The sequence below is a fragment of the Strix uralensis genome, chromosome 6, assembly GCF_047716275.1.
Source record: "Strix uralensis isolate ZFMK-TIS-50842 chromosome 6, bStrUra1, whole genome shotgun sequence".
NCBI classification, from domain to species: Eukaryota; Metazoa; Chordata; class Aves; order Strigiformes; family Strigidae; genus Strix; species Strix uralensis.
Genome location: NC_133977.1, coordinates 39,301,798 through 39,316,950, shown reverse-complemented (window position 1 = coordinate 39,316,950; position 15,153 = coordinate 39,301,798). Strand labels below are relative to the sequence as shown.

The 15,153-nt window shown below is 36.8% G+C and overlaps 1 protein-coding gene across 1 annotated transcript in view; it reads left to right on the top strand.

Annotated features, from left to right (window-relative positions):
* LOC141945495 (von Willebrand factor D and EGF domain-containing protein-like) overlaps positions 1-13,819 on the top strand; it is a 188,259-nt gene extending 174,440 nt beyond the window's left edge. The window contains exons 28-29 of the mRNA XM_074873778.1: positions 5,220-5,317; positions 13,577-13,819. Coding sequence (XP_074729879.1) covers positions 5,220-5,317; positions 13,577-13,591 — 113 coding nt within the window. The 3' untranslated portion in view covers positions 13,592-13,819. The remainder of the gene's footprint in view (positions 1-5,219; positions 5,318-13,576) is intronic.
* The last annotated feature ends 1,334 nt before the right edge of the window (positions 13,820-15,153 follow it).

The window sequence follows — 15,153 nt, the reverse complement described above, 5'->3', positions numbered from 1 at the left end:
ATAGTATCAACACCAAGGCTGAATACAGCCTTGATTTGCATCCCTTTAACTACAGACTTTGGCTGTTCAACTTCAACAACAGAGCAACACATTCACGTTATAAGATAAGAAAGTAGTAGCAACATATTATTCATTATATTCAAATATTATTTCATATTCTAGGTTAAATTTCTTACATATTATATAAAACATATTATTCATTATCATGTATGTTAACTTATTAATTTATATTATTTCTCAATTACTATACTTATTAATGTAGATATGCTATTTCTACATTATAATAGTAAATATTATAATTATTATATTTTTCATATTATTCATCTAAACTGTTTCCATTTCATAATGCAAAAATTCCATCTCACTTTATAAGTAACAATCCAGATGATAACTTTTCTCAGCAATCACTGTACTTTCTCCACTATCCAGAAGCAATTAGGGCTGGATTGTTTCTCTGGGCCTTTTTGAAGTGGAGGAGGAGGTTAGATAACCCAGCTTCATTCTTTTCAGCCTGTGAATTCTTGCAGCTTCCCTTATCAAGATGTCAGAGATGGAAATGGAGATACGGGTTTCATCTACACACTGAACTCCATTTTTGCCTCCTTAACTTCCTAACACACATCCAGTAAGGTCACCAATCCAAAGGATCTACAGATACTTCCACTATTTTCTGGACATTTCTCAGAAGGAAAAAAATTGTTTCAGTCCTCTATACTGAGATAGCTAGACAGACTAGGCCATTAAGCCAACAAAATGACAATGCACAAATACTGACAATTTATCTTGGACAACTACTTTTGATTTATCTTTAGTAAGAAGTCATAGATCACCTTTATCAGTGCAGTTTCTAACTCACAAAAGCCTAAGACTGTGTGAACAGGTCAAGATGTTTGAAGGTAGCAGTAGATACAGCTGTCACAATAGAATCTTTTCTAAATCTTCTGTTCTCAGTCTTCTATAAAACCAGAAAAAACAAAACTTGATATTGTCTACTTTTAGGTCCCTAATAATTAATTTAAATACTTATAAGTGCAAATACTGATGTCTCAGATTTACCTACCAACTTTCACCAGGAAAGAAGGGCACAGATCTCTCTCACAAGTGATGGTCCAGAATGCTTCAACCTTTCAGGGGACAATGCCATGGACAGTAACCTAGAGTAGATTTTCAGTTTTGTTGCAGTGAAGACTGGCACTGTCTAAATCAGAACAATTTTATCTCTAAAGTATTTTGAAAATGCTTCAGGGAGTAAGAGCAGGCTCTGGTTACCACTATGCTGCAGAACTTTGCAAGAGTAAAAGTACAGACTTTTAGGAGACATTGGTAACAGATAAAACACAATAGTCCTCTTTTATCAGACTGTAAATAAAGAGGTTAGTCAAGAGAATAGTTTTGTTCCCCACCCATCTGTAACTGAACAGAATAACTTCTGAAAGAGAATCAACAAAATAGGTTGTTTGTCTTAACAAATAAGGTGTACAGTGGAATACATGCATTATCCTTGATAAATACCTATGACTTTGGTGATCATAGTTTAAGGAATAATGGATAAGTTTCAGACTGTATTGCAAATGTAGGGAAATTACCTTTCAGGAGGACATGTTAAAAAATGTCATTTGAAATAGTCAATGTCTCAACTATAGAAACAAGCACCTTCATAGACTAGGTTCCCTCCATTAGAACATATTTTCTGTCCGACTCTGATTTAAGCTTTCACGACAGCAGCACAAATACTCCAAAAATTCCCTCTCTGAAAACACATAAATAGTATCCTATGTTCACCATGTTTTCATCAGTGATTTCCTTCCCATTCCATATTAGACATCCATTCTAAAGCTCCATGCTTGTTGCTTCCCCCTGCCTCCTGCAGCATTAACTCACATCTCTCTTTTTCTTGAGCTAGAAAAGAAACATTAGACCAAAGCAGTGAAGACCGGACAGTGCAATCTGATTAGCCTGACAGATATAGCTGAAACGCAACCCAGTAAAGTCAGAAGGCTTCTGGCCAGGGATATAAGTCTGTTGTTTAAGGCTCTGAATGCAGGATCAAGGTATAATTCTGATAATTAATTATAAAGTATAAGAAGGTTATAGTTGTGAAGGATCTTCATCATTAAAATTCATGCTGCTATCTTCTGTTCTAATATTATTGAACCCATACTGGCTCCTCATTGCCCTTCAGAATATCTTCTCTTTATTTGCATGTTATAAGTGTCAAGCTTATAGCCTTATAATTTCCTCAACATTCCTCCTTGTTCTCTCTCTCTGCCTTGAACAGCATCTCAGTCTTTCTTCTAGCTTTCCTATGTAACCCTTTCAATCCTTAAAAAAAAGAAAAAGTCTTAAAAAAGAAAGTAGTTCACATGCAAATTATAGCTCTGTTCTTCTAACTCCCAGGGATAAATCTCTTTCTGTAATGGGCATTTATTGATTATAATTTTAATATAAGCTTAGCTTATTAAATGACTTTGCTGAATCTGTACAGGATAATGCATACACAGCCTGTGTCATTTTTAGTGTTTAGTGGCTTAGCATCCCTTGTAAATACATTTATGAAATATTCATTTGAACTTCAGCTATGTTATTATCCTCTGTGATTTCAATTCCAATTTTCTTCCAAAATGTTTTTAACTTTTCTCCTAACTGAGCTCTTGTTTTTCTGAGCACTACAGCAGAAAGCAGTGGGTGGAGAGGGAGAGACAGGCAGGTAGCAAAGGATAAAAAAGAGAAAATCTTTTCCCTTTTTTTTTTTTTTGTTTGCATCAACTGAGAATCAAAGAAACCACAGGCAGAAAAAACCCTGTTACTTTATCTAATGCCTGTTCTTCTGTCCATGCATACCAGAACACCCCCAGCTGCTGTAGGGCTCTCCAAACGAGTCAACCTCTCTTTGCCTTACCTGTTCTTATTTTATCCACTACCAAGCTGAAAGGGAAATCAACTTCCATTTTTCCCCAGGCCAAGTTCATATCAAATGAATAACAGTAATATCATACACAGTTCTCTCTCTTCTAGTTTACTATACAGTGGAACAAAACTGGTGTCGGCACAAGGAGCCTCTTCTGCTGACAATGCACTCCCTATCGGGAAATGTTTTTGTTCCACTGAATGAAACTCTAAGATTTTTCCAGTTATAAATCTGAGTTCTTTCAAAGTTCATGGAGGAGCTGAAGTAGCAGTCAGCAGACGATGAACAGGCTGTTTTAGCTTGAGCGTGATTTCATTCCTCCTCTGCTCCATCCACATCCAAGATTGAAACTTGGGTTTCCCCCTCTCAGAAGAAGAAATTCAGAAGTTTTCAGCTGCCTATTCTGGGTCTTAAGGAGTGTTTTGCAACAGACAACTAACAAAACTTTAAAATAGCAGAAATATATCAACTAGCTCGTATACTAGGAGGGCAAGTCGTTAGCTGCAGGTCACTGGAGTCCTGCAGCAGATAACCACCTGACACAGCTGGCTTTTTACAAAGGAGCACCTGAAGGTCACCAGCATGTCCAGGTCCCTACGTGTTCTTGTTCTGGACACGGTATGGGTCAGTAGTTTTGACACAGCATGAACTCTCACTACCTGACTGTACTCATAAGAGTAGCAGTTTGCCAGGCTGTTTACAGCCTCTCCTTTCTAAGATGTGTAGAGTGGCAGTAAGTCTGCTTCTTTGCTCCTCTGTCCCCTAGATCTCAGGCCTGGAGTTCAGTACACACATTTAGATTTTAATATTCCCTACTCTGGCAAAATCTCAACCTCCTCACTGAGTGTTAGCTGCCATGATAACCTGACAGAACAAAACCAATATAAATCCCAGGTGTTGTCAAACATCTTGTTGCTGGCCTTCCAAAGTCCCTATAACAATTAGTGTAACTCAGAATCACATTGAGATGTCTTAGGATCCCACTATGTGTTTTCTAAAGAAATTTCACAGCCTGGTCTATCTCTGAGACTTCAGATTGTAACACAAAGAATTTGCATGATCTTAACTCTGTGTCAAAATTAGAACTTAAGTCTAACAAACTGAAATTCTGGAATTTGTTCCTTCAGACCCTGAATTTGTTGAAGTTGATTTTCTGTGAAAAAAACCTTCATAGGGATACATAAAACTCTTTCAAATCTGATGGAACACTTTGCTCCACGATGAAGGAGATGGCATTGGATCGTAGACAGGTGTCTACTTTATTTCCAGATCTGTCTTAATGGTGCATGGTTTGCAGCTTCTTATGTGCCTCTGTCACACAAGAAAATATAAGAAGCCACTTGTTGATTCACATCTGACCAGTTTTGAAGGCATTTAGTTTGACTGCCTGTAACTAGGATACAATATTCTGGCAATATTTATAGAAGGTTTAACTCATGAGATCTAATTAAAATACTATGCAATGTGTGTTCTTGAATTGGTGCCCTATGAATTGGCTGTTCTCTTTCCTCTATGCCAAAACAATGTCATAACAATATAAACTGCTAATGAGGATGAAAAACAGGCTGAAATTTGACTAATTCAATTGATTATCTTATTTCTCTTAAAAAAACCCCCACAGATTCTTTTATTAACATAATATCTTTAAATGGATGGCCTCTATAAGTACACTGATACACTAGATAAGATAAAAAAGATTTTCTGATTCCATTTTACATGAATAAGTAGTTCATTACTGATTCTGTGGGACCATGAAATTACATGTTCTTATGCCCTGGTTTCCAGAGGTGTAAAGTGTGCAGTTCACCAAATTCTCCCTTTTATTTATTGTGATAGAATCACCTTTGGGAGTACGTATTTAGCATAACTTTTCATCTCAAGTCAAGAATAGATCTTTTAACAGCTGTTATTTTATCTCAACTGGAACAAAAGAAAATCAATTTTGGCACAAATCTGACTCAGCCATCAATGCCCAGAATGTATCCTGGCTTTCAAAATTAGACCTTGCACTGATCCATTTCTGACTGAGCCAAGGCGATTACTTTGGCACAGTCTTCTCTTTCCCCATCACTGGGGAGAAAAGGAAAATATAAATTAAACTGTAAACATAACAGGCACATAGGCATGAAAAAGCCTATGTCAAACCATCTTTAATACTGCAATATTTTTTTAATTTATTGTCCTTTCCTCCATCATATGAACCTACAGAATTATATTTTGTCACAACATTTTCAAAAGAATCTAAATATTCCCTTTCTAATTATGAGACAGAATAAGCGTATTTCTAAACAACTTTATCTTTCATTTGTAGCACTTTGTGAGCAAAAATGTCTATTTGGAAGCAGATGCTTAAGACCAAATATCTGTGCTTGCAGAAGTGGCTATACTGGTTCAGCATGTGAAAAGAAGGTAAGGTCCAAAACCACTGATTCTTACAGTAAGGACAAAAATAACCAAATGTAACTGAAATTGTTTACAAGACAATGGATTAAAGTCTTGTTAACCTTATGAAAGATGTAAATAAGGTTATAAAATAGTTTAAAGGAAGTTTAATGACTGCCCAGCTGCCAAACTAACCCTGTATCCAAGTTCTATACAAAATTTTCTCTTAAGGAACAGTTTAATACTTCAAATATAAAGCCCACAAAAGCTGTGTCTGTTCTGGTAGTTAGGGTCATCCTTAATACAGTGTTCCTGTCCAAAGCCACTAATCATCTGTACAGCAAACCCTGGAGAAAAATAGCTAGTTGCAGTCCATCCCAAGCCTGGAAGCTTTTCTGAATTCCAAGGGCAACCTCCTCCTCCCCACCAGACGCCCCCCTGCTCACTTTTTACCCCCCTGCCTTCCTAACTTTGCCTCTTGTTCGCAATGTGAAATCTTGCGCCTTGCATCCAGGAGGTCTGCAAGAAGCAATTACTCTTGTCCATTCCTTCTCCACTCCTGTTACCAATGTCCACAGACAGCCCACTTCGTCTTGCTTAGCTTGACCTCAATGTATGTATTAAACTTCACTATAAACCTATCTAAAAGTGGCAAAACACCAAAACAATTCTCCTGGTCAGAGAGGGATCCACCTTGCTCTTCCAAGTAACTTTGTTAGAGGCTCTTTTCCAAGATGTACTCTCCTAGCACCTGTTAGCTCTTGCTACTCCACTGCCAAACATGTGTTCCTGCCTATGCTCAGATAGAGCTGATGGGACTAAATCTTCTGCACCCTTCTAAGGTGAACAACAGCCAAAACAGGTGGCACTTTTCCTGCTCTGTATCTTCTTGCTGTGATAGCTGCTCCCAATGCCTTATAAAGAAACAATGATTTCTTTCTTCCTGGCATTGACCAAAGCAAACTGAAGCCCAGCTCATGCAAACCTTTTTTGTATGAATTTGAGAAGCATTGAGTTGGGCAAATACTATCCTCACCCCAAAAGAATCCCCCAATAAGGCATGTCCAACTACCAGAATGGTTTGCAAGGTTATAGTACATCCAACAGCGGGGCTTGACCTGACCATCCCATCAGTCTTTGGGTCCAGTTTCTCCCCCACATCACCCCTAAGACAAAATCGTTTTTTCCGTCTTGTCTACTGTGCCTAAACACTGTATATATCAACTTGAATTTCCCCTTGTATTTTGAATACTGCTTTATTTCACATCCTGCACCCCCTGTTTCTCAATGAGTCTTCTCCCTTCCAGAGTCAAAACCACCCAAAACATTTTACGTTTGCCATTTTTATGGTTCACATTTTTAAGCCATAGTCATTTCCCATAACTCAAACACTCAGATGTCCTGACTGGTCCAATCTCCAGGTTTCAAAAAGGCAGGTTGCCCTGTCTTTTATCTATACCGAAAGGCTAGGGGCAAAAATCAACATATTTTCATTTCATAATGCATTAAGAGAAAGCATGAAGATCTATTCAGATAGTCATTTTATTCTGTTAATGATAATTAGATTTTAATATCAGAATTAAAGTTCTATATGGATTTTCTTAACAAGTACATTCTCATAATAAATTACAGCTCCTACATCAATACTGAAATGCAGCTGATGTAGATAAGATGAGTAAGTGTTGTAATTTTCTATGTATAAAAAATCTATTAAACAGGCTGGCTGTAGCCTATGAAAATATGGTGCACATTTTCTCAAATAATTAACAGAAGTCCAAATGGAAGCAGGAATATGCCAAGATAAACTGGAGTTATTGTCTGCAGGTATTCATATCCAGGAGACTTTCCCTCAGTAGGCGAGAGTTGCCCTTTTTGATACAGCAGACAAGATTACCAGGATTGCTTTAGAGCATTATTCTAGTTGTGAAAGTGTGAAGTATGATATTTGTCATTTCACAAATGAAGTGGAACTTTGTTGCACTTAACAGAAAATATTAAATCAAAAAGCAGGCTTCCTTTTGCACATGAATAAACTATTACACAGTAAATCAGTTCTGAAAGAAAAAGAAAGTAGACAAAGACTTTGCATATTATGTATGTCTAAAATGCCAAGCCATCAATGATACATGTAAACACAGAGGTCTTTCTAGCAATGATTCATCTCCCATTTTTTAAGACTGAAGCACTCTTCAGTTTCATGGCTTATTCTGCAGAAATACTGATTGGCTGCACTGATACGAACATACATTGCTTTGATGTGAAGAAGGAAATGTTCTGAATAAAAGAGAATTAACAGGTTTTCTTCAATCCATGAGCCTTGCTGAAAGCTAGAATCAAAGTTAGTAATAAAAATGACGGATTTAATGGTGTCTAGTTTAAATTACATGGCTTATATTATATGAAAGCAACTGAGTACCCATCAAAAAAATCAAAATTATTAAAAAAGATATTAAAATACAAAGCTCATTTACTAGCATGGATTATAGTAAATTGTAAACATAAGAATTCATACCCATATTACTGTATAAAATTTGGGGTGATAGGCCTCCCAAGATTTATCAGACTGGATCAGGTATAAGTGAACAATCTGAACAGGCTTTAATCAACTTCTTCTCCAAACCTGTCAGTCGTGGAAATCTTACAATTCATCTAAGTAACTGTTCAAGTATTTAATTACATTATTAGAGCAGAGTTTGGGTTTTCCTAACACTGAACATAAACCAAATCATCTGTTCAAGTAAAACTGATACTTCTTGGGGTAACTTTGGTGGGCACAAAGTAAAGTCATCACAGTTCTTTCAGTAACAGCATTTACATGCTTGAAGACAATTAGAGTCTCTGCTGCCTGACTTTCTCCCATTTTCCTAAGGTTCAAACCCTGTTCTCTGTTGCTCCTGACTAAACTCTCTAGTTTCGCCATATCTTTCCTAATGTGCTGTAGCTGAGCTCCAGCAACCGCCTCTCTGTGTGGCTCTCCTGCCTCTGATTAAATACATTTACAACAAGAGATTTACATTTTTCTGTGACAGCACTGCAATCTGCTCAGTCTTTTCAACAGTGTTGGTACCTTATCGCTTGTTTCCCACTTGGCATTTGTGCAGTTGACTTTTCCTCTGTAAGCACCATCTTTATTGTCTTTACATAATTTTGTCTTACGGATTTCAAGCTGTTTCACCCATTTATTAAAAATATTTTTAATTCTAAACCAGCATGGCCTCCAAGTGTGACATATTGTTCAAAAATGTGACATCTTGTTGTCTAAGACATTAATGAAAGAGAATAGTAGAAAAATCAAGGCCTACAGACTATTGATAAAATTCTTCCTTGATAATACTTTCTCAAACAGGCCTTGCTCCTCACATTTTATCAAATCATTCTTATTGGCATGACTGTCTGAGTCATATCAGAAGTCTCCCTAAAGTGAAAAACATATCTGGTCTTGGTGGATAGAGTGGCTGCTTCCCTTATTAAGCTTGAGGGGTTTATAAATTGATTGTTTAATAATTTGTGTGAGTATCTTTCCAGATACCAACTTAGTATGAATCTTTGGCTGTCATTCCCTTGTTTTTCATTTGGTTGTGGGTTTTTTATCTCATTTAAAGATATGTCCTATGTTTATTGGGACTATTTATACCCTTCCGGAGTTCTCAAAGCAAATCACTGCTAGTTTAGAAACCACATCTTTAAATATGCTGGGGTAAACAGTATGAGGCCCTATTGACCTGGAAAAGGAACTTCATGTAAAGACCCTCTTATATACTAAGACTTTCCATATGGGGAGTTAATGCACAGTAGATAAAATATCAGAAATTCAAATCCCATTTTATTACCTCATCATTTAACCTTGTAAACAGGCCTCAAATCTGACTTTTCTGAATCTAAATACTCAGTTCCTTCCCTACTTTCCCTTGCGTTCCTGTTACCTTGTTAATTCTGATCATGCTAAACCTTTTGTCACATTTAACCTTTTTGAGAAGACTGAAGAAAAGGCACTGAGCACATTAGCCTTGCCTGTGTCATCTGCAATCCTCTCTCCTTCCCATTAGTTACCACTATGTTTTGCTATGGGAGCTAAAACTCTTGCTTTGCTCTGTTTCTGTTATGAATCTTCACATAATGGGAACAATACAGTAGCAGTGACATGTAAAATTTGTCAAAAAACCTGGATTAAATTGGAGTGGAGCAGCCGCTTCCCTTCTCTCAGCAGCAGCTGACAAGGGATGCTCTAGGTGACTGCATCTGCAGCTAACTGAATCGTGCCAGCCTTCCTTTCCTAGGGAAGGAGATGGAAGGTAATTGCCCCTTATCCAGTTTAGGAGACTGATTTCCTCCTTTAAACTTCATTTCTGGTCTTCAACTCACTCTCACAAAATTAGAGTGAAAAATTCATTTTTAGCAGCATTTTTTTCAGAGTATAGACTGAAAACACTAAGGAGACAGATACAGGGAGCTGGAAAAAAAAGGCCTCACTGCAGAACTACTTTTTTTTTCCTCAAACCAAATAGTGTCTGGAGTCTGATTTTGCCAATGCATTTGGAAAAGCTGGACAGCCCATATTTGCTTAATCAAGTTATTCCCCTTTCTCTGCTGTAATCTTTGGTATAGTTCCCCTTTGTGCAGTTAAGATTCCTGGAGGAACAATATACATTTTCCCAAATTATTCATCATCTACATCCTAGTTCTCACATTTATATTGCCAAGTGATTTGCAATTCATTTTCTGACATTTTTGGTTTACTTTGTTTTGGACTTCTGCTAAACAAAGCCTGCCAACAGCATTCCTCAGAAGGCTAATGAACTTACTAGAATAGCAATCACTCTCTTAGAAACCTTTTGCGTATTTTTAATTTGTATTGACTCTTTGAGAGATCCAGATAATTTAGCAAGTTTCGTGGCAGACATGAAGACAAATGCTCCTGCTGACTTTTACATTCAAAACAACTATTAGAGCACATTTATTCAGGACTGAAAGGGGCGACCCAAACAAAACAGACTAAACAGACCTCTTTTTCAGTGAAACCACAGTTAAAAACTGTGGCATGAGTCCCAAAAGAGAGTAAGACAATCACTGTATCATTTGTACAACAGGGAGTTTTTCACAAAGTTGAAATTCATTCTGTATCTGTTGTCCTATCTGATACTATCACGCTTTCCTTGGTGTTGTGTTTTTTTTTCCTTTCTAAATGGATTAAAGTAAAAGCATTAAGCCAACAGAATTAATTTAAGCTAAACAATGTTATCTAGTTAGATATAAATGGTACATAATATTACAGTACAAGCTATCATGATGGTGTATTTTCCCAATAACAAGTTTAAATTTTAATGCGCTAAAGTTGTCTGTTGGTTGAATATTAAGGCATAAAGGTACTGAGAAGTGTAACCTGTTACAGAAGATAATAATTAAGAAAAGGCAAACCTTATAGCAGATATTTTTAACAATGGAATTTACCAATAAATTGAACAGCAACAGGCCATTCATTCCCTATGAATGAACCCAGTGACTGCTTTCCAAAGATTAAACATACTATTGATTTCAGTACAGCTTGAAAATACAAGATGTTTTTAATAAACAATTTCTCATATTAGGCAAGCCTTTGCTACCACTACTGACCTTAACATCATTATTATTTTGTTCATTTATACATTAAGAGACATTAAACCACAAATCATGCTGCTCAAGTTACACAAGCTGTATTCAGTGTCTGTGAATATACAAGCGAATTTCAGGAAAAAATGGCATGTCTATTAGTAAATTATTTGACAACTAAATGGAAGTAATATGAGATAAAAAAGGGAAAGTCAAATATAAGCAGTATCGAGCTGCACATGTATGTCAGTCAGATTATTTGCTTGCTTATTACAAAGGAATGTAAGAGTAGTTAATGCTATTTAAGCATGAAAAATGACTGTGACTTCCTCATCATATCACTGAATACCTTCAAGACATATACTTGTTCACTCAGAAGCATACCAATACACTGTAGTTAGTCAAGACCTGGAAGCACCCAAGAGCTTGGACTTCCAGGTGTGCCCAGATAAAGCCACGCAGAGATGTGCCCTACCAGCTCGGGTCCCTGCTAACCTGGGGGTCTCCATGTATGCTCTATCCTATTGATGACAAAAGCCTGTCACTGCTCCTTAAAGGATTTAAAGAACTATGGAAGTTCACAGTATGAATGTTTGAACACACTTTTAATCTCAGAGAAGCTTATGAAGAAAACTTATAGAAGGTTTATAAAATTCTGGACTTCTGCTGTTCCCTTGCAATAAAAAGATGTTTCCTTTATCTTATCTTTAAGTCTAAATGGGACAGACGAGCATTACTGATCTGGAAATCACAATGTTTTTCTTTAGCTCTCATTAGAGTTTCATGAACACAGGAGAAACCGGTCTATTGAAAGTCTTCCCTGATATGTTTTGACTTCAGTCAACACATCCCTTCAGAATGGAGTTTTGGGGTGACTGCAGACAGGTCTGTGTAACATGAATAGTTAGAAGTTTCTGCCCTATTTGGTACTAAATATATGCTCCACCTTTCTTCACACATGTTTCTACCAAAAGAAAGCAGGACAGAGTTTTTGCAGCATTTTAAGTTTCATAATATATCCTATTTTATATATAAACATACATATATATCTCTGCATCCAAAGAAGTACAACAAAGCTGGTGAAGGGTCTAGAGCACGAGTCTTATGAGGAGCGGCTGAGGGAACTGGGGGTGTTTAGTCTGGAGAAAAGGAGGCTCAGGGGAGACCTTATTGCTCTCTACAGCTACCTGAAAGGAGGGTGTAGTGAGGTGGGGGTCAGTCTCTTCTTCCAAGTAACAAGCGACAAGACAAGAGGAAATGGCCTCAGGTTGCACCAGAGGAGGTTTAGATTGGATATTAAGAAAAATTTCTTCACTGAAAGGGTTGTCAAGCACTGGAACAGGCTGCCCAGGGAAGTGGTTGAGTCACCATCCCTGGAGGTATTTAAAAGATGTGTAGATGTGACACTTAGAGACATCGCTTAGAGGTGGACTTGGCAGTGCTGGGTTAACAGTTGGACTGGATGATCTTAAAGGTATTTTCCAACCTAAATGATTTTATGATTCCATGATTCTGTGTATATATATTTACACATAAATATATATACACATCTAAAGTCCAGATATATATTTTAGTATAAATATATATATATATTGAAATATGTCATATGACACAGACATGCACATACATTTTTATTTGACTTCAATAAATATGTATCGCTCTTCCAGATATTACACACATTTTTTCCATGTAAACTCAAATCCTTACTCTAACTAAACCTGTTGAAATCCCAGCAGGCACTTGTAGAAGTATGCTCTCTTTTCATATAAAATAAATGTGCCATGTACTATTCACAAATAAATAACTGCTACCTGGATACATCACTATCAGAAACTGAGGTAAGGTATTTTAGAGTCAAACAGGGAAGTAAAATTTGGATACATGATGCTAATATCAAGGTTAACCTGTCATATCAGATACAGATACATCAAGATTAAGGAGCTTCTTTCTTCTTGTCCTGAATAATAAATTAATATCAACATCTTTATGTGCTTTGTAATATAGATTTCTATAAAACTGCCCTTCAAAATGGGTTCTTAAATCTATGTTCTAGCATAAAGTAAAGCTTTTCATATCATCTATTATCTTGTTTTGGGATAAAGAAAATTCACTTATGTATTTAAACCAAGATGATATTCATGGATAACTTCTGCTGTATGAAAATGGGATAAGTGCACTGAAATGTTTTCAGGCAAGAAGCCAACAATCTCCATGCGTTATACAGAAGTGGCAGAGTGATTTTTTTAAGGCACACCTGCTTTAGATGAAAGAAATTGAATTCCAACTCCATAACTGTCAAGCGCCACTGCAAATAATAGAGCCTAAGCCGACTCATTTCAGCAATATAGCTATTTTCCTGTTGAAGCGATGGAGCAGAAATCAGCCTTAGCTAGATGATATCACTTTATGTGCATGCTTTGGAAACAGTTCCATTCATCATTTCACTGCTTAATCCCTTTCAATAACATGTTCTTCATTCCCTGGTTAATAAAAACTTTGGTTGCCTAAGTCAAAATTGTGAAAAAAAAAAATGTGGATTGTGATTTTGCCATAATTACAGAAAAATTGGAAAAAAAATACAGTAACTGCAATAAATCATTTGAATGGTTGTACATAATATTTCTTACATGACATCACATGCATGAGGCTGCTTCTCCTGTAGTCTCTTAAACAGCTGTATCCTCATTTCTTTTTTTGCAGCTCCCAATAGGATGAAGATAACATAACAGCAGGACAATGAAGACCATCATTTGGGTATTGATAATCTGGCACTGAGCACGTGTTTCATTTGGGAAGATATAGTGTGAAGAAGGTGTTACTTCTCTCCCTTCTACCCTCATATAATCATACTGAAGAATAAAAAAAAAAAAAACAAAACAAAAACACCTTCTCATATGTCAATAAATGTACATTCATTTTCAAACTTGTCTATGGCAAGGCTCAAATTCATGATCCATTACTGCAGTGACACCATCACAATGAATGCTTCTGACAACAACACAATTTTAAAATGGTACAGACCATTATATAGAGATCTTTAGTGCCATATTATTCTGCTTTCATTAAAATTTGAAGGCACAGATAAACTTCCTCATTTCTTCCCATTTTTTTTAAACAGGTATGTTCACCCACAATCTAGAGAAAAGTCAATAAATAAGATCTCGCTTCTACTGAGAAATTTCAATGACTACCAAGGGAAAGACCTCAATAATGTTTAACTAACACTAACTCCAGCCTCTAGTGTCTTTCCACTGAGTAACTGCTAAAGCCAAATGCTTTACTTTTCTAAGTTGTTAATGTGTCAGCATTTATTTGTGGAGGTATCAATGAAATATCTGGTGAAATGCTGGCTTTTAGTTGCATCTACACCTGAGTATTCCTTTGCCCTCTGTAATGGCTATACATTGCTCCCAGACAAGTTAATGGTTAACATGCTAAGGACGCACAAGGCCCCATGTAGCCATACAACATTAACCCCTGGAAGCATTTTAGAAAATTAGCTTTCTAATCATACAATAGGGGCTTAGTGAAATACTGGAGAATCTAGGTATTCTCAGACATTTGCATCTTAATCGGAAAATTCAGATTTACAGAAATCTCACCTAGCAGTGGCCAAAAGATGATCCCCATGTTTCATCAGAGGCAGCGGTACTGATCTGGGATGGGATGAAGCAGTGGCAGGAAACCTGGGGGGAGGAGGAAGTAGTGCAAGGAAGGGAATAAGGACAGCAATTATAAGTTCACTTGGAAAAAAAGAGTTTTAAACTGTCACCTCGGACAACTCAGGTTCAGTAAGGTAAATCCCAAACCACACTCTGGGCATTCATGCTCTCCTTTCGTTTGCCTCACGGGAAGATTCGGAGCAACTATAGACTGAAATCTCAGCGCCTTGATGGAGGAATACAGAAGTTTTGACATTCCCTCACTCTTCCAGAAGCAACTCAGTTGAACAATGATACAAGTAAGAATTTTTTGATTGAAGCTTCAGGGCTGCAACAGTAACTAGATGTAAGATTTGATCTGACCCTTACTGTCAATTTGTAAGAATAAAAAATACCAACTGTGAGACCCTTGAATACTGCAAATGTAGTGTTTAAAAAAGCTTGGAAAAACTGTCAGTACTATAACTCACAGAAACATTCCTCCTCCCTTTCACCCAGCTCCTAATAGCATTTTTTCCCATGTCTAACTAATATAGAAAAATGCTTTTAAATGTATCTGTTCTGTTTTCCAATAAATGATTCTCTATCCTTTATTTCTGAAGTTTCACCTTTCTT